The sequence below is a fragment of the Somniosus microcephalus genome, chromosome 5 (genome assembly GCF_052327205.1).
Source record: "Somniosus microcephalus isolate GS21.2 chromosome 5, FLI_Smic_1.0, whole genome shotgun sequence".
NCBI classification, from domain to species: domain Eukaryota; kingdom Metazoa; phylum Chordata; class Chondrichthyes; order Squaliformes; family Somniosidae; genus Somniosus; species Somniosus microcephalus.
In genome coordinates, this window is record NC_140991.1 from 67,025,671 (window position 1) to 67,051,451 (window position 25,781).

The window sequence follows — 25,781 nt, forward strand, 5'->3', positions numbered from 1 at the left end:
GGGCATCAGACCAGATCCCAGAAAGGTGTCCGCCATTGAGAATATGCCAAGGCCACAATGCAAAAAGGATGTGCAGAGGTTTAATGGAATGATCAACTACATGGGTAAATTCATATCCAACCTCTCAGAAAAAATAGCGCCACTGAGAAGACTAACTGAAAAGAACATAGAATGGGAATGGAATCATGAGCATGAGAAGTCATGGAGTGATCTAAAGAAACTGCTCACAGAGGAACCAGTTCTGAGGCTTTATGACCCAGCGAGACCCATCAAGATATCATCAGATGCATCACAGAGTGGGCTCGGTGCCGTTCTTCTGCAACAATATGACTACTGGCAACCTATTGCATATGCATCGCGCTCAATGACAGACGCGGAGACGCGATATGCTCAAATAGAAAAGGAGCTGCTCAGCATCACATACGCCTGTGAAAGATTTCACCAGTTTGTGGCAGGACAAGCAATCAGTGTAGAGACTGACCATAAGCCCTTGATTGCATTGTTCCAAAAGCCACTGAATAGCTGTCCGCTTAGAATACAAATAATGATGATCAGGCTGCAACGCTATACACTGAATGTTGCGTACACACCAGGTAAGCTGATGTATACAGCAGACACGTTGTCCAGTGCTGTTGACCCAAGTGAGCCCGCAAACACCACAATGGATGAAAAAGTGAACGCCTACGTGGACATGATCACAAGTGCACTGCCCATAGTAGATGCAAAAATGGAGCTCATAAAGACTGAGACAAACAAAGATGAAACAATGAGACGACTGAGAAAAAGCATCTTGGATGGATGGCCCAACATGAAGCAAGACTGCTCACCTGATATAGCAGAGTACTGGAACTGCAGGGCGGAACTATCAGTGGTCGAAGACATCATCTACAAAGGAAGTAAAATAGTTATCCCAAAGAGTCTGAGAAGAGAGATGCTAAAAAAGATCCATGGAGGACATCTGGGAATCGAAAAGTGTAAGAAAAGAGCATGAGAGGTGATGTACTGGCCACGAATCAACCAAGATGTGACAAATGAGGTGTCAAACTGCACAATATGCCTGAAATATCGAGCAAGCAATCCGGTAGAACCACTAAAGCCACACCCAGCACCAGACAGACCTTACCAGAAGGTAGGCGCTGACCTATTCGTATGTCAAGGGAAGGACTATCTTGTCGTCACAGACTATTACTCCCTGTATCCAGAGGTTTGTAGACTATACACCACCACTGCAGAAGCTGTGATAAGAAGTATGAAAGCCATATTCTCCAGACATGGCGTGGCAAGCGAGGTCTTCACAGACAACGGACCCCAGTTTAACAATGCAAATTTCCGACACTTTGCCAAAGAGTGGGACTTTGTCCACACAACGTCAAGCCCTCACTATCCACAGTCCAATGGACTAGTGGAAAAATCGGTCCAGACAGTGAAAAGACTGATGTACAAGGCAAAAGACAGTGGAACTGACTTCTACCAAAGCATGCTTGTATACCGCACAACGCCGCTCGAGTGTGGTATGTCACCAGCCCAACTCCTGATGGGACGTCGGCTAAGGTCAAACCTACCCATCCCGGAGAACCTCCTGAAAACAAAAGAGGGGGAGAAAGTGAGGAAGTTCAAAGAACAACAGAAAGAAAAGCAAAAGTACTACTATGACAGAGGAACACAAAACCTACCTGAACTCCACACTGGTGACCAAGTAAGGTTGAAAGACAAAACAAACACATGGACTCAGAAGGGAACTGTCCTGAGTGAAGTTCAACCAAGATCATACACCATTCAGACAGATGAGGGTGCTGTTCTGAGAAGAAATCGTCGAGATCTTCTCATGGGACCAGCCACAGCAGGTCAAGAGACTGATACTGGTGAACAACCTGATCACACAGCTGAGAACCAATCATCTGAGGCAACAACTCAGGTTCAAGGACAATCAATCAGAAAATCCTCAAGACACATGAAGCCTCCTGAGAGACTCATTGAGCAAATTTAAGGACTATTGTTAAAGAAGGAAGTAATGTTATCTTATTCTTTCTTCAAGTTCTAGTGTATTGACATATTTCATGTGAACACACAAAGCAAGGGTAAAAAACCTTGATCAGGATAATGATAATGTAAGTTCATTAAATGTTGTTAGTTAAAAGTAAAATACTTTTGTTTTAAGAAAGGGAGATTTAATGATATCAGCAAATAGTGATGATATTTGTCTGTGTTTGATTACTTATGCCTTACAGCATATTTGTCTGTGTTTTTGATTACTTGTGCCTGACCAGCAGAGGTCATGTGAGAGACAAGTAGTCCAGAGGAGTTTTACTTTCAGTTTCATTCTAGATGCATCACAGCATAGTGTGTTCTGTAAAAAGCTGTAGAAAGTCTTGAACAAGACTTTAGATTAAACAACATTCTCTTTCAGAAATGAGTCTTTATTGAACCCAAAAAGAAATCAAAACACTGCTCAGCCCAGGCGTCGTACTCCTCTTCCCCACTGGGAGTTGGTCTCACTCCTGAGAACATACGGAGCTTACGGTATCCCTGAGCCTCGAAGGGCAGATTGGTGCATTTATCCACCAGAGAACTAATGGCACTGACCAACTGAGTGTTCATATCCAGGGCCGAAGGACCTGTCAGACCTTTGACATCAGCAACAGTCTTTCCTTCTTGTCTCAAGAATGACAACAACTTGGTCTGAAACCCTTCTTCTTCCTTAGTAGTAATAGGGACAAACTGAACTGGCCAGGGACCAGCCTCTTCAGAAAGCCCAACTGCCTCAGGTAAACCATGACCTCTCAGGTTCTCTGATGTCTGGATCAACACAAACTGCTTCTTGGTAGCTGTATCCAAGCAGCGCTCAACTATCCTAACCTTTCCAAAGGCTTTGACACAATTCAGAGCCCTTAGCAAGACATCATCAGGGTCATCGTTAGCAACACCATTCAGCACAATGGCATGGGTAGTAGCTATCTGCTTCCGTTTGCACCAAGCTTCAACCTCAATAACATCCATCTTTTATGCTCAAACAGCCCAGTAGAAACCACAAACCACTCTCTTAGCAATGAGCATTCAATACTGTTAGTTTACTGACATAAATAGACCACAATCCCAGACGAGCCCCCAAAATGTAACCCCTTCACGGTTCTCTGGATATATGTGAGATGTGGTCTCTGTTGTAGACAGTATTCTATAGTCCAGTAAGGAGATCACTACTACAATGGCTTAATTCTAATTATCTTACTTTATAGTTTTAACGTCAGACAGTATAAGAAGATTACGGGTCAATGACCTAAATTAGACATTTGCATACATTAGAATGAATCTAGACATAATAAACATACATTCTCTATTTATATGGATTCAAAGGAGAATCTGTCCCTGTGTCCAAATTCGAGTGCACTCTTTCGTTGGCGCGCTTAAGTTGGAGCTCATGGTATGTATAATGTCTGCAAGACTTACTACTCCGAACCCCTTCGTTGAATTCTCTTCACGATCACTGAATCCCACTTTGAGTTCTGGATGCAGAGCTACTAATACGAAGGGCGGCGGCCGAGTTTGGAAGCCCGGGACGGGATGCGGCAGCCATTTGCCTCCTGAGCCCTCTTTTCAGAGCTCCTGCCCTCTTTTCTTCCAGTCGCTCGCGTTTCCCGCTCGAAAAACCCAACTCCACCCCTTCCTCCTGGGGTTTCTGCCTGGAGACTGCGCAGCCTCACTGTCTGCAACAGTTGATACTGGTGCAGAATTATGGAAAGTCTGCTCTTAGTCACAATGTGTCCTTAAAAGTTCTTGCCGTACCTTCACATGGGCAACTTTAACCCAGGGATTTATAACAATGATAATACAGTGTCTAAGTTAAAGATTGATAACCATACTTAGCGTACATAACATTTCCAGTGGGTATTACATACACAAGGCAGTTTGCATTTTGACAACCACCTTGATGTTCAAGATGTTCAAGTCCAATGTCCCATCCCAGGCTTACAAACTACCAACGACTTAAGCCTAGTCCACATGTGAGAGACGAGTGCACTGTGAGATGGACTTTCCCTCCATGGTAGTCAGCGACAGGTCCATGTAGGCCAAAGCTCCCTACAACTACTTTCACAAATCCAGCTCGCAGTTTGGTCCTGCATCCTGCATATGGGGCTTGGGGATGGACTAGCGAGAAGATAGAGGAGCAAGTCTGGAGGCAAATTTCAGAGAAATGTAAAAATAATGCAGCAGTTGTAGGAGTGCTTGAACTCCGAACGAAAGTACTGAGACTGAAACTAGCAGTTAACCAAACGTGGTTTAATGCACTAGTAAAAGTTACAAACAAAAACGCAGGAGAAACTCTATACAGGTCTGTACACCAACTGGTTCCACGAGGACTGAGGGGGAACGCCTCTCCCCTCTGACATCATGACGTCATCATGTTTCCCGCCATTGGGAACGTCACGTGACCTGCGTGATGACATCATCACGCTGAATCACCATTTTACCGAACCCGCGCTGTTTCTACAGAGCAAACACTTAAAGGTAACAAGCCCCTATTAAAGGCAATTATATACATTACTGCAAGAGTCTCTTGGTGGCTTTGCCACATATGCCCCCCCAAGAATTGTCTTTAATAAGGAAAGTCAATTGCAGAGGAGGTCGGACAAGCCTGTTTGAACGACTCCTAAATTCCTGGAGAGGAAAACGTTGAGCAGCTGGTGAGCTGGAGGGGATAGCGACCTGGTCAGGTGCGGCAGCAGCCGGCGGTCGACCCCTACGTGGTGGCTGAGCGGGCTCGACTGGCTGTTCAAGGTCCAAGTGCGCGGGCTTGAGGCGATCGATGGAGATGTGGTCCGGCCTGTCCCCGAGGTCGACCAAAAAAGTCTTAGCCCCTGTCTGTAAAACCCGGAAAGGACCTGTATACGGAGGCTGGAGTGGGCTGCGATGGGCGTCTTGACGAATGAACACGAATTTGGCCTTCATCAACTCCACTGGAATGTGGGAGGCAGGAAAACCGTGTTGCGATGTCGGAACTGGCCGGAAGCACTGGGCCGCTTCCCGGTGGGCTTCCCGCTGAGTGGCTGTGGACCACGGCTGTGTAGGGGACGGCAGGAATTCGCCTGGTACACGGAGCGGCTGGCCGTAAACCATTTCCGTGGCCGAAGCCTGCAGGTCCTGCTTTGGCGCCATACGCAACCCCAGCATAACCCAAGGCAGTTTATCGACCCATGCCGCGTTCAGGAGGCTGGCCCTGAGCGACGCCTTCAATGAACGATGAAAACGCTCACACAGCCCATTCGCCTGTGGGTGGTAGGCCGTGGTGCGATGGAGTTTGGTGCCTAAGGCTGAGGCCACCGCGTTCCAAAGCTCAGATGAGAATTGTGGACCGCGGTCGGACGAAATATCCATCGGAACCCCAAAGCGTGCTACCCATGACGAGATAAAGGCTCGAGCGACATCCGCAGAGGTGGTAGACGTCAGGAGAACCACCTCTGGCCATCTTGTGGTGCGATCTACCATCGTCAGAAGGTGTGTGAAACCCCGCGACAGCGGGAGTGGCCCCACAAGGTCGACGTGGACGTGGTCGAACTGACGTTCCGGTACCTCGAAGGTGGCCAAGGGGGCCCTGATGTGTCATTGTACTTTGGCTCGTTGACAAACCACACATGTGTTCACCCAGTCGCGGATGTCCTTGCGCATCCCTCTCCAGATGAATTTGGATGCTAGCAACTTCTGCGATGCCCTCACACCAGGATGCGAAAGTCCGTGTATGGCGACGAAAACTTTCCGACGCCAGGTGGACGGAACAATCGGACGGGGGTCTCCCAAGGAGACGTCACAGAGTAAAGTGGTGCCCGCCAAATGGAACGGCACATCCTTCAGTTGAAGGCTGGTGGAGTCAGAACGAAAGGCTTGAGTGTCCGGGTCGGCAGCTTGGTCGGCCGCCATTCTCGCATAATCGATCCCCAACTGCACGGCTTGGACGGTGGCACGGGAAAGGCAATCCGCTACCACGTTGTCCTTGCCGGCCACGTGCCGGATGTCGGTGGTAAATTCAGAAATAAATGTAAGCTGTCGCTGCTGTCGAGCCGACCACGGTTCGGCACTCTTGGCCATCGCGAATGTCAGCGGTTTGTGGTCGACAAACGCAGTGAAGTGGCGCCCTTCAAGCAGAAAACAAGAATGGCGAATGGCCAAAAACAACGCCAACAGCTCCCTGTCAAAGGTACTGTACTGGCGTTCGTGCCGTCGCAGCTGGCGGCTAAAAAACGCCAGTGGTTGCCACGTGCCATCGACCCATTGCTCTTGGATGGCCCCTTTGGCGTTGTCCGACGCGTCAGTCGTGAGAGCGATGGTGGCTCCTGGCAGGAGGTGTGCCAACATTGTCGCATTCGCGAGGGCGGTCTTCGTGTCCCCGAAAGCACGGTCCATTTCCGGCGTCCAAACTATGGGCTCCTTTCCCGGCTTTCCTCTGAAGGCCTCGTAGAGCGGCCGCATGAGCTGTGCAGCCCTGGGAACAAAACGATGGTAAAAATTTACCATACCCAGGAACTCCTGGAGTGCCTTCATGGACTGCGGCCGCGGGAATGCGGCGATCACCTCCACCTTAGCCCGAAGCGGCATTACCCCCTCTGAAATGATGCGGTGGCCTAAGAAGTCGATTTGCTGCAGGCCGAACTGGCATTTGGCCGGGTTGACAATGAGGCCGTGCTGCTGAAGGCGATGAAAGAGAATGCGCAGATGCTTGAGATGGTCCTCCTTTGTGGCGCTGACAATCAGTATGTCATCCAGATAGATGAACAAAAATTTGAGATCCCGCAGCACCGAATCCATTAGGCGTTGGAATGCCTGCGCCGCGTTTTTAAGTCCGAAAGACATGCTGAGGAACTCAAACAGGCCAAAAGGGGTGATGACCGCTGTCTTTTGGACATCCTGGGGATGCACCGGTACCTGATGGTACCCACGGACGAGGTCGACTTTGGAGAAGATCGAATTCCCCGCCAAATGTGCAGAGAAATCCTGTATGTGCGGTATGGGGTACCGGTCGGGGGTCATGACATCATTGAGGTGGCGGTAGTCGCTGCAGGGCCGCCATCCACCCCCGGGCTTAGGGACGATGTGGAGAGGCGAGGACCAGGGACTATTCGACCAGCGAATAATCCCCAACTTTTCCATGGCGGCGAACTCCGCCTTAGCAGCCGCGAGCTTGCTGGGCTCTAGCCGCCGTGCCCTGGCGTAGACGGGAGAGCCCGTCATCGTTATATGGTGCTCCACCCTATGTTTGGCGGTCGAAGCCGAGAAGGTGGGCTTAGTCAGCTCTGGAAAGTCCCCGAGGAGGCGGGAGAAAACGTCGGGGGGTGGCTGAGCGCAGAAGGCCGAGTGCGGTGCGACCGTGCCACGCACACAGGGAATACAGTTGAACGTGGCGGCGTGAACGAGCCGACGATTTTTTAAATCAACCAACAGGCTGTTGGCGCATAAAAAGTCGGCGCCTAGGAGTGCCTGTGAAATTTTGGCGGTGACGAAGTCCCATATAAAGCGTTGGCCACTGAAGCAGACCTGGACCCGCCGTGTCCCGCAAGTACGAATCGCAGCCCCGTTGGCAGCTTGGAGGGGAGAACCACGCCTGCCGGACCGAAGGTCGAGGACTGACGTGGGAAGGATGCTGCACTGCGCCCCTGTGTTGCACAAAAAATGACGGCCCGAGATGGAGTCGGTTAAATAAAGTAGTTTCCCGGAATTGCCGATCGCCATCGTGGCCACGGGGCACGCCCTGGAGTCGGTGTTCTTGACGCGCAGTTGCTTGTTCGGTGTTTTGGGCATGAAACTGCAAGGCAGATGGCAGCTTCTGGCCTTCACGCCAAACCGAGTGTGGTAATAACAGAAACCGGTTGTTGGAGGCGTCGAGGCAGGGCCCTTTGGGGCGGGGCGTCTCGCGACGGCGCAGAGTTGCTGTCGGACCGCGTATATTTTATCCGCCTCTTCGGCGAGCGCTATGCAATCCCCGGCGTCCGATTTGGTGAGGGCCGCCTGCACCTGTTCGGGCAGTTGACTGAGGAACAGTTCACGGAACAGGAAACATTGCGGTTCAGACCCCAGGAGTGTGAGCATCTGGCTCATCAACTCCGAAGGTTTGGAGTCTCCTAACCCGGGCAGCGTGAGTAGGCGGCGTGCGCGCTCTGCCTTCGTAAGGCCGAATACCTGCATTAGCCATGCCTTAATGGCGACATACTTGTCGGTGGCCGGGGGGTTCTCCAGTAGGCTGGTGATCCTTGACGCCGTCGAGCTGTCGAGTGCGGAGACCACGTAACGATAACGGGTCTGATCCTGCACGACATTGCGGAGCTCGAACTGCGCCTCCGCTTGTACGAACCAGGAGGCTGCCTGTTGTTCCCAAAATTGGGGAGCTTCAAAGCCCTGCGTTCAGTTTCTGCCGCGAAGAACGTCCGCGAGGATTCAGGGTCACCAATGTAGGAGTGCTTGAACTCCTAACGAAAGTACTGAGACTGAAACTAGCAGTTAACCAAACGTGGTTTAATGCACTAGTAAAAGTTACAAACAAAAACGCAGAAGAAACTCTATACAGGTCTGTACACCAACTGGTTCCACGAGGACTGAGGGGGAACGCCTCTCCCCTCTGACGTCATGACGTCATCACGTTTCCCGCCATTGGGAACGTCACGTGACCTGCGTGATGATGTCATCGTGCTGGATCGTCATTTTACCGAACCCGCACTGTTTATACAGAGCAAACACTTAAAGGTAACAAGCCCCTGTTAAAGGCAATTATATACATTACTGCAAGAGTCTCTTGGTGGCTTTGTCACACAGTAATAGTTGGGGACTTCAATTATTGTAATATAAACTGGGGAAAAATAGTGTAAAGGGCAAGGAGGGTGACTTTCTTAATCAGTATGTTTCTAGCCCAACGAGGAAGGAAGCAGTGTTGGATCTAGTTCTACGGAATGAAGTAGGGAAATTGGAGTTTGTTTCAGTGAGAGAACATCTGGTAATAGTGATCACAATAGCCCGGATTTCATGGTCAGTGGCGAATGAACGGCGCTAGCTGTTCATTACACTTACACTTGCCCACAGACTTTCTATGGGCTTTTGCACTGGAAGTTGCTGTAAATAGAAATCTAAACCAACGCGTCACCCTCTACAGGGGATCTGGGACATGTGTGAACAGGGCAAGCAACAGTGCCTCTCCTTTATCAATCAGATTGAAGAATCCTTACTGAGACACACAGGCCCTGATCTTTACTGGGGTGGGGGAAGTTCTGGAAACACTGTGGAGTTTTAACTATTATTAAGATTTATTCACTGTTAAATATTCATTTACACTTGAATGGAGAAGCGCTAACTTTTTCTGGCGCATTTAATGGGTATCTAGTGGTTAAAGTAGCACAACTTCAAGTCCTTCAATGTATTTGAATGCTGAGACGCTCGGCGAGATACCGGTATAGCGAAGCTTATGGAGGAGCAGCAACTTCCTGATTTCCGCAGTTAACTGTGTACATGTGGTCACCTGAAGTTGCTGTCTGATTTACTTTTTAATAACAGTGAGCGTTGATAGCCTCACGGTTATTTTTGTCTCAAAATCCGGGCCATTTTAATTAGATTTAAAGTAGTTATGGAAAGGGACCAAGAAAAATCAATGGTGAAAATAATCAACTGGAAGAGAGCCAATTTCAGTGATTTGAGAAGAGATCTAGCATAGGTAGACAAGAAACAATGATTGGCCAAGAAAACAGTAGATGAGCAATGGCAGGCCTTCAAGGCGGAGATAGATCGGGCACAAACCAAGCATATTCCCATAAAGAAGAAAGATGGGGCATCCAAAGCTAGCATTCCCTGGATGACAAAGGAAATAGAGGTTGAACTAAACAGAAAAAAGAAGTTTATGCGAAATGTCAGGTACAGAATACAACAGAAAACCAGGCAAAATACAGAGCATGCAGGGGGAAATTGAAATAGGATATAAGAAGGGCAAAGAGAGAGTATGAGAAAAGATTAATGGGTAACATAAAAGGGAACCCAACAATCTTTTATAAATATATACAAAGTAAAAGGATGGTTAAAAGAATGGTGGGGCTGATTAGGGACAAAAAAGAAAATCTTCTTGTAGAGGCAGAGGGCGTGACTGGGTATTGAATGAGTACATTGCATCTGCCTTCATAAAAGAAGAGGATGAAGTTAATGTCGGAGTAGAGGAGGAGAGAGTAGAGATATTGGATAGAATAAAAATAGATAGAAAGGAGGTGTTAAATAGGTTGGCATCACTCAAAGTTAGCAAGTCACCCGGTCCAGATGGGATGCATCCTAGGTTGATGAGGGGAGCTAGGGTGGAGATAGCAGATTCTCTGACCACAATATTTCAAACCTCCTTGGATCTAGGAGTGGTGCCAAGGACTGGAGGATTGCAGATGTTACACCCTTGTTCAAAAAAAGGGAGAGGGATAAACCTGGTAACTACAGGCCAGTCAACCTAACGTCATTGGTGGGAAAGCTACTGGAGACCATTGTCAAGGACAAAATTAATCCTCACTTGGAGAAGCATCGGTTAATAACGGACAGCCAGCATGGAGTTGTTAAAGGCAAATTGTGTCTGACTAACCTGTTTAAATTCTTTGATGAAGTAACAGGGAGGGTTCATCAAGGTAGTGCAGTAGATGTTGTATATATGGACTTTCAAAAGGCATATGATAAAGTACCACATAACAGACTTATTTGGAAAATAGAAGCACGTGGTATTAAAGGGACGGTGGTAACTTGGGTATGTAATTGGTTAAGGGATGGGAGGCAGAGAGTAGTGGTGAATGGATGTTTTTCTGACTGGAGAGAATTATGCAGTGGGGTCTCCCAGGGGTCAGTATTAGGACAATTGCTTTTCTTGTTATATATAAATGACCTGGATTTGGGTATAGGGAGTACAATTTTGAAGTTTGCGGATGATACAAAACTTGGCAATGTAGTAAATAGTGAGGAGGATAGTAGCAGAATTCAGGAGGATGTAAATAGGCTGGTGAAATGGGCAGACACATGGCAGATGCAATTTAATGTGGATAAGTGTAAAGTGATGCACTTTGGAAGAAGAGGGACCTGGGGGTGCATATTCACAAATCTTTGAAGATGGCAAGGCAAGTTGATAAGGTGGTTAAGGAAGTGCATGGGATACTTTACTTTGTAAATAGAGGCATTGCATTCAATAACAAGGAAGTCATGCTAAACCTTTACAAAACACTGATTAGGCCTCAGCTAGAGTATTGGATACAATTCTAGGCACCACACTTCAGGAAGGATATCAGGGCCTTGGCGAGGGTACAGAGGAGGTTTACCAGGATGTTACCAGGGATGAGGAACTTCAGTTATGTGGAGAGATTAGAGAAGCTGCGATTGTTCTCCTTAGAGCAGAGAAGGTTAAGGGGAAAGTATACAGACGTATTCAAAATTATGTGGAGTTTTAATGGAGTAAATAAGGAGAAACTATTTCCTCTGGCAAGTGGGTCGTAACTAGAGGTCATAGATTTAAAATAATTGGCAAAAGAACTAGAGAGGAAATGAGAATTGTTAAAATCTGGAACACATTACCTGAAAGGGTGGTGGAAGCAGATTCCACAGGAACTTTCAAAAGGCAATTGGACATGTACTTGAAGAGGACTAATTTGCAGAGTTATAGGGAAAATTCTGGGATGTGGGGCTAAATTGGACAGCTCTTTCAAAGAGCCGGCACAGGCACGACAGGCCAAAGGGCCTCTTTCAGTGCTGCATGATTCTATGGGGGTGATTTTGCCAATGGGGACATGATGGAGACGGGACTGCTGCTTGTCGGGTTTTAGTCCCGCCTCCATCGACATCCGGCCAACCCACGCTATTTTCCCTTGATTGACCTTGTTAAGCCCGCCCAGTGGGCTTAGCAGGCCAATTAAGGGAAAGCCAGTTACTGGTGATGTCAGCGAGTGACGTTTCATCTGTCAAGAGCTTTTGACAGATGAATTGTCATCGTTTGAGAGCTCTGTGAAGCCGTCAAACACTGACAATCTGTCTTCTAAGTTGAGGCCTGGGACACAGGCTCACTTAGAGGTCTCTCCTGAGCAGAAAGCAGAAGGCTGATGCATTTGAGAATGCAGCGGCCATTCTGCTTTCTCTGCCGATGAGATGAGGGACTCCCGAGACCTGAAGGGTTGAAGCCTGGCGGAAGAAGCAAAGGTAAGTAAAGCTTTTAAAACACTTAAGACTCACCTCGTACACTTATCTCTGCACACATGCACCCATCACTCACCTCTCGGCCCCTCCGACCCCTGAAGACCCACGGCTCGCCTCACTGATCCTGGCGCGGTTCAGAGCCATCAGGAAGCCCACACTTCAGGGCTCAAAATAGGGATTATCAAAAAAAACTGCCTGTTAACTACCTGTTAAAAGGCAGTTAATTGGCACTAATCCCCTTCCCGCCTCGAGGAGTCGGCTCCCAGTGCAGGTCAGGTACCCGCCTCCTGGGAAGATGGCACGGAGGTGGTTTGGGGGCGGGATGGGTACCCAGATTCTGCCATTTTCCCAACAGTCCCGCCTCCATACCTGCCTCCCCAGGGCAGGCAAAATCGCCCCCTATGATTCTATGATTTGAGAGCCACTGACATCAGTGAGATTCCTCTATATTTTTCAATGTCACTAAAGCTCCTCTTCTTTTTGTCAGAAACTGTAAGTGCCCTGTGGAATATCAAGGGTACGCATGCCTGAAACACAATCCTAAGGACATAACAGGGCGTACTTCATGTGTAAAGCTCACGCCATCGCATTCGTGACATATTGGAGAGAATCACATGTAAAACAGCAATCAATCCCCTTACTGTTACATCACCACCAGTGAACCAACCAATTGGAACAGCACTTTCAGCTTCAGCCATGATAATGACAGAACCAATTTGTTCTTTTCACTGTTTTGCGAGGGTGTCAAGGTGACGGTTTCCTCTGTTCGGTATTTGTAAAGAAAACGGCTTCACTGCAAATCACAAACAGGAATTTTTCCCTCCTTGCCTTTATGATGTTGCTGTAAGTCTGCATCACCTTTAATTCCTTTTCCCTAAGCTACTAGAAGCTTAAAGAAATGATAGCATTTATTATTCCGGGAAAAATAAACCATACAAAGATCCATTAAAAATGATATTTATCCACCGGATGAATCTGCATATTAATAATTGGATAAATGTTGGATCCAATTGTTTCCTAATGTGTATCTGCTACTTACGGTTAACAAACAAATTGTTGTCTTTTAAAAAAATGAGCAGAACAGTTTTTGCTAATAATATGATGCTTCATTACATTTATGTTAAAAAAGATATTAATAGAGGTACATTAATTTACAATCCAGTATATAATATAGTAGCTTTTAAACTTGTCATTAATTAGTGCTAGGAAGAAGTCACTGATCGACGTTATGCTCATTATAAAGTCATTAGGGACATATCAAGAAAAGGACTTTAATTGTTGAAGGGGAAAATGACTGTGGGGGAGGGGAGGAAATGCTTTCAATCTAAAGTACTCAATGTAAGTAAGAAGAATGAATCATTAAAGATCAGTAAGAAGAATGTTTTGTTTCTATCCTTCGAGCAGTAGTCTGCCAAAAGTTTATTATTATGTTGGCTCTGAAATCCCAAAAAAGAAACAATCAGCTAAGTTAAGCAACAGGTCAGTAAGCAAGTGGCTCAATAACAATAGCATTAAATTGGCATCCTTCTAGGGCCTAGTGGCAGGAAATGAATGGACATTTCCTTCCGTTGAATGTGCCACCTCTATGCAGTTCCACAAGCACTGGCGGCTCTCCAAGTACTGCACCTTGCTGAAGTAGCCATCTATCCTCCTTTAGCTCAGAGAACACATGCCAGCCAGCTCTACAACAATAGTCAGTTTCGCAGCCAGGCCAACAGCTCACCTCACCTGAGGACCGGATACTATAAAACAGTCAGTTGCTAAATTTGACTTTTCCCTGCCTAGGCTAGAAGGTTGAGGCTAATTCTAGAGCCCTAACTGCTATCCCAGCTAACTGAGCACAGACCAGGAATTGAACTTGGGACCTGATGTTTAAAATGATAGTTTAAAAAGCACAGTACACAGTATATTTACCCATTAATACATCAGGGGGCTGGGGAGGAATCTTTAATGATACTCCCCCTCTAACACTCCTTCCAACTACACAAAGAACTTAAGGGGAGAAACTCAGTAGCGCCCAGGAAGAGGCGCTAACTTTTGAGAATTTGGAAATTTAGCGCCAGGCGCTAATCAATCTCACTGCCTGCTAAATTCAGTCTCAGCGCTCAAAGGATGCAGGGGAGCGCTAAATCAGGAGCTAATGGCGTAGGTGAGTGGCGATAGGCTCTAAGCGATAACGAATATGAGGTGTTGTGTAATCGGAAATGAGCATTGGCGCAGGCGCCTTCCAGCCATTAAAGGGGAGGGTCACTGGAGTCTGCACACCAGCCCCCAATGATTCGGGAAGTGCAGAACAGCGGGTGACATGCTGTGAAATGAAGTGGAAAGTGCTTTGACGACACGCAGCACTCTGGGGACTAAGCAGCCTTGATTTGGCTGCAGATACATCCTGCTCTCTCTGCCACTCACAACTGGCCTTTGGAACGGAAGTTCCTTGACAGCTGGGGCGCATCCTTTTAAGTAGCGCCCCACCACCCGGCTGGTTCACGCCTCCGCTCTTTGGCGCTGTCCGTGCGAGGCAGCGGGCGCTACTGAACTTTGCAGATCGGGCGCCCAACGAGCGTCGCACACTCACTGACATCATGATCTGCATGGCGAAAGGGACCAAGGCGCTAACTGTTATTTGCCGTGCCTCGCCGCAGCGCTACTGCCTGAGCGCCCATTAGCGCCCCCGCCAGTCGCTAACTGGGGGCGCTAACCTACTGAATTTTGTCCCCTTATAGTTTATCCCGGAAGTCGGGCGGGCGAGGCCTGAGGCAGCCAGCAAACTATCCTGACCTCGGCAGCGTGAGGCCCAGTAGATTTGAACTCCTGGGCCTCTACTGCAGACTCCTAGTCTGTTTCCTGCCCAAATCTAGTGGGCAGTGGCTGCTGGCCGGCAGGCAGGAATGCAAGAAATGATTCCCGGCACTCGGGAAGTTCACAGGGGCGGGGGTTTCTGGAGGACCTCGCGATCAGGAGTCCTTCTGGCCCACAAAAGTAAAAAAAGAGGCCTTTTTGCACCCATTCTGGCCCTGCTTCCTGCGAGGTTGGCCTGGTGGGAAAGCCACAACAGCTTCCCTGTGCAGTTAAAATAGCAGTCGACCTCCGATCAGGATCTGCATATTTAAAGAAGGACCTGGCCGTGTCCTTCTCACCTATTCAGAGGTTAAAATGTTAGCCTGCGGAATCGGTGCGGGATGTAGGTGGCTGAGGGTGAACGGTGGTTTCTGCCAATTGGCCAGGGTTCAAATCACCCCTTTTATACTGAAGTCCCCTCCTCCTTCCCCATGTAATGCTGCCCTTTAAAATTTGGATATGCTGTCTGTTTCTATTGAGGAATGTTTGCATTTAGGGATTTGATTTCCTGGCTCCACATTTGCTTCAACCATGTACACGAATATTTTACAATTATATGTCTTCAGCATTAGTTATGATTTCTGCAACTATAACAACTTCCATTTTAGATTTCGGAGAAAGAGGGGAAATAGCTCGTCCGGCTGTGACAAGCTTGCCGCATATTGGTGACTTGCCAAACCTGTTAAGATTCCTGTACTCCTTGTAACCCTTCCCCTCATCCTCCACACAGACAGCTGCAAACACACTGGGTGAAAATGAATTCTGACGGATGATTTTGCTTCTTGGACAGAATCCTTACAGCTTCTGGCTGTACGCTCCTGCTTAAACCGCCTCTTGCTCAGTCTGCCTGACGTACTTTTGCAAAACTGCTGAGAAGAATGACTGCCTCCTTCGGCTGAATGCAAATTGCTACATACCAAAATCCACAAGTTTGATGCCTCCCTCTGTTGTTAATAGGATGTTATTGCCCTTGATGTCACGATGAATGGTCTTATTGTTGTGTAAATGTTTCAGACCCTAAAGAAAAGTCGACAATGACAGTTATATTATTCTTGCAGCAAATAAAAGCTGGCTGCCTAATAAACATAATGAAGTGAGCCATTTTAATGTTAGCAGGTCATCGCCGTGGCAATCACATGTTACAGCAAATGGGGCTGAAAATCTATGCAATGCTTCATTTTGAGCTAAAGGAATCTGTTACTTGTTAAAACGCAAATATAAATCTTACCATGAGGGCTTCATGCAGGATGTAGGCAATGATCGGTTCACTCATTCTCTCACCTCGCTTTAATAGCCCTTTGGCAAGATCGGTCACAGAACCTCCATTGCACAACTGAAATAACAGAAAGTGATTGGTAACAACAGTAATACCATCAACCTACATTTGTGTAGCACCTTGAATGGAGAAGAACATTCCAAGGTCCTCCACAGGAATACTAGATGCTGAGTCAAAGAAAGAAATGTTAGGAAGACTAGTCAAAAGCTTGGTCAAAGAGATGGGTATTAACAACAACAACTTGCATTTATATAGCGCCCTTAACATAGTAAAACATCCCAAGGCGCTTCACGGGCGCAATTATCAAACAAAATTTGACACTGAGCCACATAAGGAGCTATTAGGACAGGTGAGGTAGGTATTAAAGAGCATCTTAAAGGAGGAGAAAGAGGTAGAGAGGCAGAGTGGTTTCAGGAAGGAATTCCAGAGTTTAGGGCTTAGGCAGCTGAAGGCATGGCCACCAATGGTGGAGGGGTGAAAATCAGGGATGCACAAGGGTGGGGGTTGTAATGCTGGAGGAGGTTAGGGAGCAGCAAGGCTAGGGAGCGATTTAAAAACTGGAGGAGAATTTGAAGTATTGATTATTTACTCTGTAAGTATTCTTTTACCTACTGGGCACTGTGTTTTGTAGTTTATTCAAATAAATCCCTTTTATATTTTATATACCTCGGGCTAGATTTTCAGTATAGACAGTTTTGGGGCGCTAGCCTTAGCGCCCGCCCGAAGTTAGCGCCCGCCCCAAAGTAGCGCCCCGTTGCCGGAAATTCAGTGGCTTCGCCCTAAGAGATTGATGGAGCGCTAAAAGAGGCGTTCCACTCCTATCTTTAGGCGCTAAGCCGGCGGTCCAGAGGGATAGCACCCAGGCGGGGCGCAGCGCGGGTGCGGTCATTTTTGGACTGACAGCAGACCCCGTGGCGCCGACCAGCTCTTAAAGGGGGAAGGGACGAATTGGTCTGCTGCCATGCCCTGCACACTGCAGCCTTGCAAAGAGGCCTCAACACTGCTGCTCAGCCCCAGGGAGTCATGGCAACGCCAGAGAAGGCCCGTCAGCGTGCCCTGCGCTTCTCAGAGGGTGATCTGGGCATAATGGTCACAGCTCTGGAGGTGAGGCGCAAGATCTTGTTCCCAGAGAGTGGGAGGAATCCAACCCACCACGACTACACCAAAGCCTGGAAGCAGATCGCCCAGAGGGTGACGTTCACCGGCGATGCCCCCAGGACCCACAAACAATGTCGTAAAAAATACAACGATCTGACCAGGATTGTGAAGGTGAGTAGCCTTTCCAGTCTCCTCCTCATTCTTGCATGTACACCTGACATGATGGGCAAAGGGAGCTGAAAGTCCTATTGGCCAGCCCTCAGCCAGCAGCATTGGGACAGTCATGAGCATCACATGGCCATTCGGCACTCTACACTTTGTCCAAGCTGTTCCACCATGGGAGGCAGTGCACACTACATCAGGGCTTCACTCTGTCCACGCTATTCCACCATGGGAGGCAGTGCACACTACATCGGGGCTTCACTCTGTCCATGCTATTCCACCATGGGAGGCAGTGCACACTACATCAGGGCTTCACTGCGCACTTACAGCCCGTCCTTTCTCTTGCAGGCTAAAGTAGCGTTTAATCGCCAGGCGTGTGCCAGGGGTGGCCGCGCCAAGCTGCAGAAGCTCACTCGGCTGGAGGAGCGCGTGTGTGTGCTCATGGGAGCCCGTGTGATTGTCCCCACAGCATGCGGAGTATCCGACCCTCCACTGCCCGGCAATGGTAAGGACCTCGCCTTTTGGCCCTCTCGCGTCGCACTGGCCCATCCGAGCTACCTCCTTTGCCACTGTCCCACCAATGCGCTGAATGCCACCAGTCCTAACTCCCTCGCTGACGCCGTCTCCTCACTCTGAAGCTACTCTTGTGCATTCCTGCTTTCAGCTGGTGACGACCAGGACCCTGAAGCTGCCAGTGACAGCACCTCTGACCAGGAGGAGGAGGAGGAGCAAGCCGGACCTTCGGGGGAACAGTCACGTCCCGCAGGAGAGGAGGAAATGCTTGACACCTCCTCACTGGACGAGTGCCTGGAGGAACTGTCGCAGGGCAATGCAGCTTCTGGGACCAGTGGCGTCCAGCCACCCAGGAGCCGTGCGCGTGGCCCGCAGCCTTCCCCCCAAAGGGGGGAAGGATCAGAGGGGAGTGCTGCTGTTCGGCACACTCGCCGCCACCAACGCGGCAAGGGTCCCCTAGTTCGGCCCCCTCCTCCCCAGCGGGAGAGTCGCGACTCCAGTCCGGACACCTTCACCTCGGAGGAGGTGCGGAAGCTGGATAAGATGGCCGAGGATTCGGACCGGCGCCACACGGAGCTCATGAGCGTGGTGGGGCGCATGCCTGAGGCCATCGAGTCGCTGGTGACCAGTGTGCGCGAGTTCGGGGCAGCAACTGCCGCGAGTGGCCGCATGCTGACTGATGCCATCAAGACCCTGACGGCTGTGATGCGCGCGCACACCAGGACCACAGGGGCACTCACTGCTGCCACACGCGCTGTCTCAGGCAGGCATCGCCAGGGCAGCCGCCGTGCTGGACCATCCCAGCAAGCCGCCCCTCGGCTGATTGTTGCGGATCCTGCAGTGCGGGCCCGGCCGAGTGCCACCGCGCCACAGCACCAGCCAGCGCATCCCACATGCCAGCTGGCCCACATTGCGCCATCCGCCGCCGCCATTCCCCCACTGGGGCGTCAAGGGCAAGCGGCTGCAGCTGATGGTGGCCAGGCTCAGGTGCGCCACTCAGCAGACGGCCCCTCGAGGCCCAAACGCCGTGTAGGCCGCCCCCCAGCGGCATCTGGCGGAAGGTCATCTGAGCCTCAGGCACCTTCCCCCAGCCTCGCAGCAGCCACTGGGCAGAGCTTGCGAAGGAGCAGCAGGCCGGGCAGGGGAGGCAAAAGGCTGGGCAAGGTCTCGCCCTCGCGGGCCACTCAGTAGAGGGTGTGCGCAGCTTTCCTTTTATATGGCGGTGGCCATCTTTATTTTGCCCATGGTTGTGTTGTTGGAGGGCTTATTTTTTGCGTTAGGCCGACGTTGAGGCCCGGTTTGAAGAAAGGTGGAGTGACTCCTCCCCAGTTTGTGGGAGTGAGTCGTTTGTTGGGCTTTTTGTGGGGCCCGTTTATTGTTTTTGGGGATTCATGTGGGAAGGGCTTTTCATTTTTGTGTAATAAAAAATTATCTTTATTCATGCAGTCTCCATGGTTGTTCTTCTTAGTGTTTGTTGGCTTCGCCGGCTGAGGGGTTGCGGAGCGGCTGCATTCATCTTCCCTCATGGCCCCTGGCCATTCCCTGACAGGGGGCTTAGAAGTACCGTGTAATAAGGTGGCGTCGTGCGGCCCTTGGCCCTGGTCGCTCCCTCCTGGGAACGTACTCCTGCTCCTCCTCCTCCTCCTCCTCATGCTCCTCCTGCTCCTCCTCCTGAGGTGCTGGTCCAACGTCAGGTGGCAGTGCCTGAGTCCTGCGGATAGCCAGGTTGTGTAGCATGCTGCAAACCACCACAAATTGGGAGACCCGGTCCGGCGAATACTGGAGAGCTCCTCCGGAGTGATCAAGGCAGCGGAACCGCTGCTTGAGGACCCCAATAGTTAGCTCGATGATGTTGCGGGTGGTTTGATGGCTCTCGTTGTAGGCCTCTTCAGCAGCGGTCCTGGGCGCGCGGAGCGGGGTCATGAGCCAGGTGCACAAAGGATAGCCTTTGTCCCCGAGTAGCCATCCTCTTGGGGGAGGCTGTGCCTGGAACATGTCATGCACAGTACTCTGCCGCAGGATAAAGGCATCGTGGCTGCTGCCTGGGAAGCTGGCATTGACTGCCATGATGCGCTGCTTGTGGTCACAGACCAGCTGCACATTCAGAGAATGGTAGCCCTTCCTGTTGCGATACTGCTCGCCATGCTCCAGAGGGGCCCGCAAAGCCACATGCGTACAGTCAATGGTGCCCTGCACCAAGGGGAATTCCCCGAGTCTGGAAAATCCCAATGCGCGCTGATGCTGGCTCTCCAGGGCCATGGGGAAGGAGATGAATTGGCTTCTCCTTCTGAACAGTGCTTCGGTCACCTGGCGGATGCAGCGATGCGCGCCGTACTGGGAGATGTTTGCTATGTCCCCAGCAGCGTATTGGAAGGAGCCGGTGGCATAGAAGTTCAATGCCACCGTCACCTTCACTTCCACCGACAGAGACGTCCTGCACCTGAGCTTTGGCCGCAGATCTCGGCGAAGCAGGTGGCAGATCTCTGCAATCACCTCCTTTCGGAATCGGAGCCTTTTAACACATCGCGCGGCACTCATGTTTAGGTAGGAGCGCTGCTGGCGGTATAGCCTGACTGGGTAAGGCCTACGTGGCCGACGCCTGTAGCCCCCTCTGCCTCTAACCAGGGCTGCCCCTCTCACAATGCGTCTGCGAGCCCTACGGACATGGAGCTGCAGCTCCGCGTTGGCACCCCATGCAACCCCCATCAAATCCTGGCAAACACTCTAATTTCCAAAAGGCCACTTGCAGCGCTCTGGCCTGAGTCCAAAAATACCTGGCTCTTGCTGCTTGAAACCAGTTAGCTATCCTCCTTGTTGTGTCTCCAGAAATGCGTTGCACAAGACTGTTTTCTGAAAAAAGGCTGGCCTTTATACTGGAGAGTACGTCCCCTTTAATTTGCGCCCCGCGGGGCCCGCGCTGGTTGTGTTGCGTTCCTTTTTCCAAACGCTCCGGCCGCCAGCCGCACAATGGGGCGGTCCGACTGAAGTTTGGAATCGGGGCGCACAAAGGGCGTTGCACGAGGATGTGACGTCATTTTCTGCGCGCGCATCCGGGCGGGCGCTAAACTTTGCGCCGGCGCTAACGGGCAACTTAATTTGGGGCGGGGCGCAAACTGCGCTGCGCCCGGGCGCTACACGCATAGCGCCCGAAAAACACTTCTCTTAAGGCGCTAACTGCTGGCGCAAGCGACTGAAAATCTAGCCCCTCGTTTGTGAAGATTAAACAGCCAAGGTGCATATAGAAATGCAAGACACTTAAATAAACATATATATCTACATATGCAATTACATATATACAGAGGAGCGAGCATGGTAGAGACACAACAATGACATGAGGCATTTACAGGTACCTAGAGGCAGTTATAAGGATAACAAAAGTACAGAAAATGTGAGAAACACAAAGCTGGCTGTCAGTACCTGAAAGAGCAATATAGTTTACTGCTTTGGACGGACCTGTCATCAGACCTGACTAGGTCAGACTGGAGAAGCCCCTATATAGGACTGGCCAAAATAAAAAGGGGAGGGGAGAACACTTGTTAGAAGACAAGAGTTCAAAAATGCTAATTGCTTTCAGAAAGAGGCAGCTAACAGGTTCAATAGTTTTTTTAAACAGATCTTAAGATGTTGGAAAGCGGTGCAAAATGTTGTACACTATCCAAAGGTCATCTCTGTCAGGCAAGTGAAGAGTGTCCAGAGAGTTGTGTATAACTAGTTAGCATTACACACAGGCTGGATTGAGGTTATAACTTGGTGGGTGGCTGCAGGCTGAACACAGGGAGATGGGCGCAGCTTATATCATGGGCAGTAGGAGCTGGTTCGCAGTTTTCCATGGTGTTTTTGCAGGGAGCAGCTATATTCCAGTTATCTGTTTTAAATTAAAATAACCACTACTCCTAGAATTTACAAGAGATATTAATCAAGGGATATATATTACTGAAGAAGGGTTGACACCTGAAATGTTCACCTATATTTTCTCTCTTCAGATGCTGATGCTTATGCTGTGTATTTATATTTTAATATATGAGCATTTGCAGTTTAAAATTTTTTATTCTGTATTAATTGGGATTAGACTTTGCTTTTTTTATAAGCAACACACACACAGTTGAAGTGCAAAGCAAAATGGGAGAAAAATTGGGTTGCTTTGCGCCTCCGGTGGGCACTAACAGGGTGCAAAGCACCTGGCGCCCGGGCGCGGCGTCGCTGACACCTCCCGCAAAATTCAGCGGGAGGTTTGCGGTGGCAGTAGCCGGTAGCGCCCCGGCCGCACCTTGGGTTGCACCCCCTGACCTATCGCTGGATGATATGTCTGACAGGGTCAGGGTGGCAGTTTTGCAGCCACGGCAGTGCAAGTTAAAGGGCAGGTGTCAGGCAGCCATTTGTTTTGGCCAACTTCCAGCACCTGCCCCCTTCCCCTTTTTTCTTCGAGGTGCCGGCACCCCACTCCCCGATGGTCCAGCAGGGCCCCGGTGCGCGCAGTGCTAGGCCCCTCCCCTTTAATCAGGGGAGGGAGGCCTGCAATGTTGCAGTGCTACATGCCGACACGCGTGGCGCTGTTGCACGTAGCGCTGCGAAATTCACTGGTAGCGCCCCAAGAAGGCGGGGGTGTATTTCCAGTAGTGTCCCGCCTCCTGCTTGGAGCGCTACTACTGAATTTACAGCGCAGGGGCGCTAACTTTTTTGGGGAGCTACTGGACGACATTAGCGCCCCAAAGTGGGCGCCGCTGAATTTTCCCCCCGGTAGTTTGCTCCATTGTCGGTTTTTGTTTATAGTGACTTTCAAATCTCTTCTTAACTTGGGCCGTCTCACAGGGTAGCAAGGAGAGGATCTGAGACTCCAACCACAGGGAACAGGTGTAAAATTGCAAGGCTGGCTCACAGCACAGTAACTGGGAAATAACATGAGTAAACATCGAGAAATGCACAGGTTAATCAACAATGGATTTATGTAAGGCAAGTCATGTTTAACAAATTTATTAGAGTTTCTTCAAGAAGTGATCACTTGGATAGATGTAGTGTAGATGGACTTTCAGAAAGTGTTCGCTATCTCGAAAAAGCGGCGGCAGCTGGAGCAGCAGACCTGCGAGGGAGCAGCGGCTGTGGGTGAAAATAAAGGTTGGTGATTTTCAGGCCCAGTCGAGCAGCAGCAGCAGCGGGAGCGGCGGACCTGCAAGGGAGCAGCGGCTGTGGGTGAAAATAAAGGTCGGTGATTTTCAGGCCCAGTCGAGCAGCGGCAGCAGCGGGAGCGGTGGACCTGCGAGGGAGCAGCGGGAGCGGCGGCAGAATTCGAGAGTGACGTCACAGTGCAGAAAGTGACGCCGGCGCAGGGGAAGCAGCTGATTGGGTGAGTACGGCCTGGAGAGTATTTATACTACTCTATAGTTTGACAGTTAAGGTTAATAGTTTATAAAGATTATAAAAGGTCATAATTTTGTGGTTTATAGTTGCTAAGGTCTCTGTTGTGTAGCGGGGAGTTCTAGTAAACAAGGGCCCTTGAGTATATCATTTAATTGTAGTGTAATTAGTGGTATTGATTTTATTTAATTTAATTTGAATTAATTAATGGGTAAGTCATGGCAGGACAGCTCGGCCCCGTGGCATGCTCCTCCTGCACTATGTGGGAAATCAGGGACATTTCCTGTGTCCCTGACGACCATGTGTGTGGGAAGTGTATCCAGCTGCAGCTACTGGCAGACCGTATTGCGGCACTGGAGCTGCGAATGGATACATACTGGAGCATTCGTGATGCTGAGGACATCATGGATATCACATTTAATCAGTTGGTCACACCACGGGTAAAGGCTGCACAGGCAGGAAGGGAATAGGTGACCGCCAGGCAGAGTAGTAGGTGCAGGCAGGTAGTGCAGGGGTCCCCTGTGGCCATCCCCCTCTCAAACAGATATACCACTTTGGATATTGTTGAGGGAGATGGCTTATCAGGAAGGCAGCAGCAGCCAACTTCCTGGCACCGTGGGTGGCTCTGCTGCACAGGATGGGAGGAAAAAGAGTGGGAAAGGCATTTCTGCGGCTGCAAACGAGACTCCAGGATGGTATGTTGCCTCCCTGGTGCAAGGGTCAAGGATGTCTCGGAGTGACTGCAGGGCATTCTGGGGGGTGGGGGGAGGGTGAACAGCCAGTTGTCGTGGTGCATATAGGTAAAAGCCGGGATGAGGTCCTAAAAGCTGAATATAGGGAGTTAGGAGGTAAATTAAAAAATAGGACCTTAAAAGTAGTAATCTCAGGATTGCTACCAGTGCCACGTGCTAGTCAGAGTAGAAATAGAAATATATTTCAGATGAATACATGGCTAGAGGAATGGTGCATGGGGGAGGGATTCAAATTCCTGGGATATTGGAACCGGTTCTGGGGGAGGTGGGACCAGTACAAACTGGACGGTTTGCACCTCGGCAGGACCAGGACCAATGTCCTTGGGGGAATGTTTGCTAGTGCTGTTGGGAAGGATTTAAACTAAAATGGCAGGGGGTTGGGAACCTGTGCAGGGAGACAGAGGAAACTGATGGGATTGAAGGCCGATAAATCCCCAGGGCCTGATAATCTACATCCTAGGGTACTTAAGGAAGTGGCCCTAGAAATAGTAGATGCATTGCTGGTCATCTTCCAAAATTCTATAGACTCTGGAACAGTTCCCATGGATTGGAGGGTAGCTAATGTTACCCCACTATTCAAAAAAGGAGGTAGAGAGAAAACGGGGAATCATAGACCGGTAAGCCTGACATCGGTAGTGGGGAAAATGCTAGAGTCCATTATAAAAGATGCAACAGCAGGGCACTTGGAAAACAGTGATAGGATCGGACAAAATGAACATGGATTTACAAAAGGTAAATCGTGCTTGACTAATCTACTGGAATTTTTTGAGGATGTAACTGATAGAATAGATAAGGGAGAACCAGTGGATATTTGGACTTTCAGAAGGCTTTTGATAAGGTCCCGCATAAGAGATTAGCGTGTAAAGTTAAAGCACATGGGATTGGGGACAAGGTGCTGACTTGGATAGAGAACTGGTTGGCAGACAGGAAGCAAAGAGTTGGAATAAATCGGTCTTTTTCCGAGTGGCAGGCAGTGACTAGTGGGGTACCACAGGGGTCGGTGCTAGGACCCCAGCTACTCACAATATATATTAATGATCTAGGCGAGGGAACTAGATGTAATATCTCCAAGTTTGCAGGCGGCACAAAGCTGGGTGGGCGTGTGTGCTGTGCGGAGGATGCTGAGATACTCCAGTATGATTTGGACAGGTTGGGTGTTTGGGCAGATGCATGGCAAATGCAGTATAATGTGGATAAATGCAAGGTTATCCACTTTGGTGGCAAAAACAGGAAGGCAGATTATTATCTGAACGGCAATAGATTGGGAGAAGGGGAAGTGCAATTACACCTGGGTGTCCTTGTGCACCAGCCGCTGAAGTTAAGCATGCAGGTGCAGCAGGTGGTTAAGAAGGCAAATGGTATGTTGGCCTTCATAGCGAGAGGATTCGAGTACAGGAACAAGGATGTCTTGCTGCAGTTGTACAGGGCCTTGGTGAGACCACACCTTTAGTATTGTGTGCAGTTTTGGTTGCCTTATCTGAGGAAGGATGTTCTTGCCATGGATGGATTGCAGCGAAAATTCACCAGACTGATACCTGGGATGGCAGGAATGACATATGAGGACAGATTGGGTCAATTGGGCTTATACTCACTGGAGTTTAGAAGAGTGAGAGGGGATCTCA

At 49.5% G+C, this 25,781-nt stretch overlaps 1 protein-coding gene across 3 annotated transcripts in view; it reads right to left on the reverse strand.

The window, feature by feature from the left end:
* myo3a (myosin IIIA) overlaps positions 1–25,781 on the reverse strand; it is a 722,675-nt gene that overhangs the window by 445,741 nt on the left and 251,153 nt on the right. For all 3 annotated transcript variants that reach the window (XM_085987739.1, XM_085987740.1, XM_085987738.1), the window contains exons 4-5: positions 16,235–16,339; positions 15,924–16,023 (exon numbers count right to left, since the gene is read on the reverse strand). In XM_085987739.1, the coding sequence (XP_085843865.1) occupies positions 15,924–16,023; positions 16,235–16,339 (205 nt within the window). The remainder of the gene's footprint in view (positions 1–15,923; positions 16,024–16,234; positions 16,340–25,781) is intronic.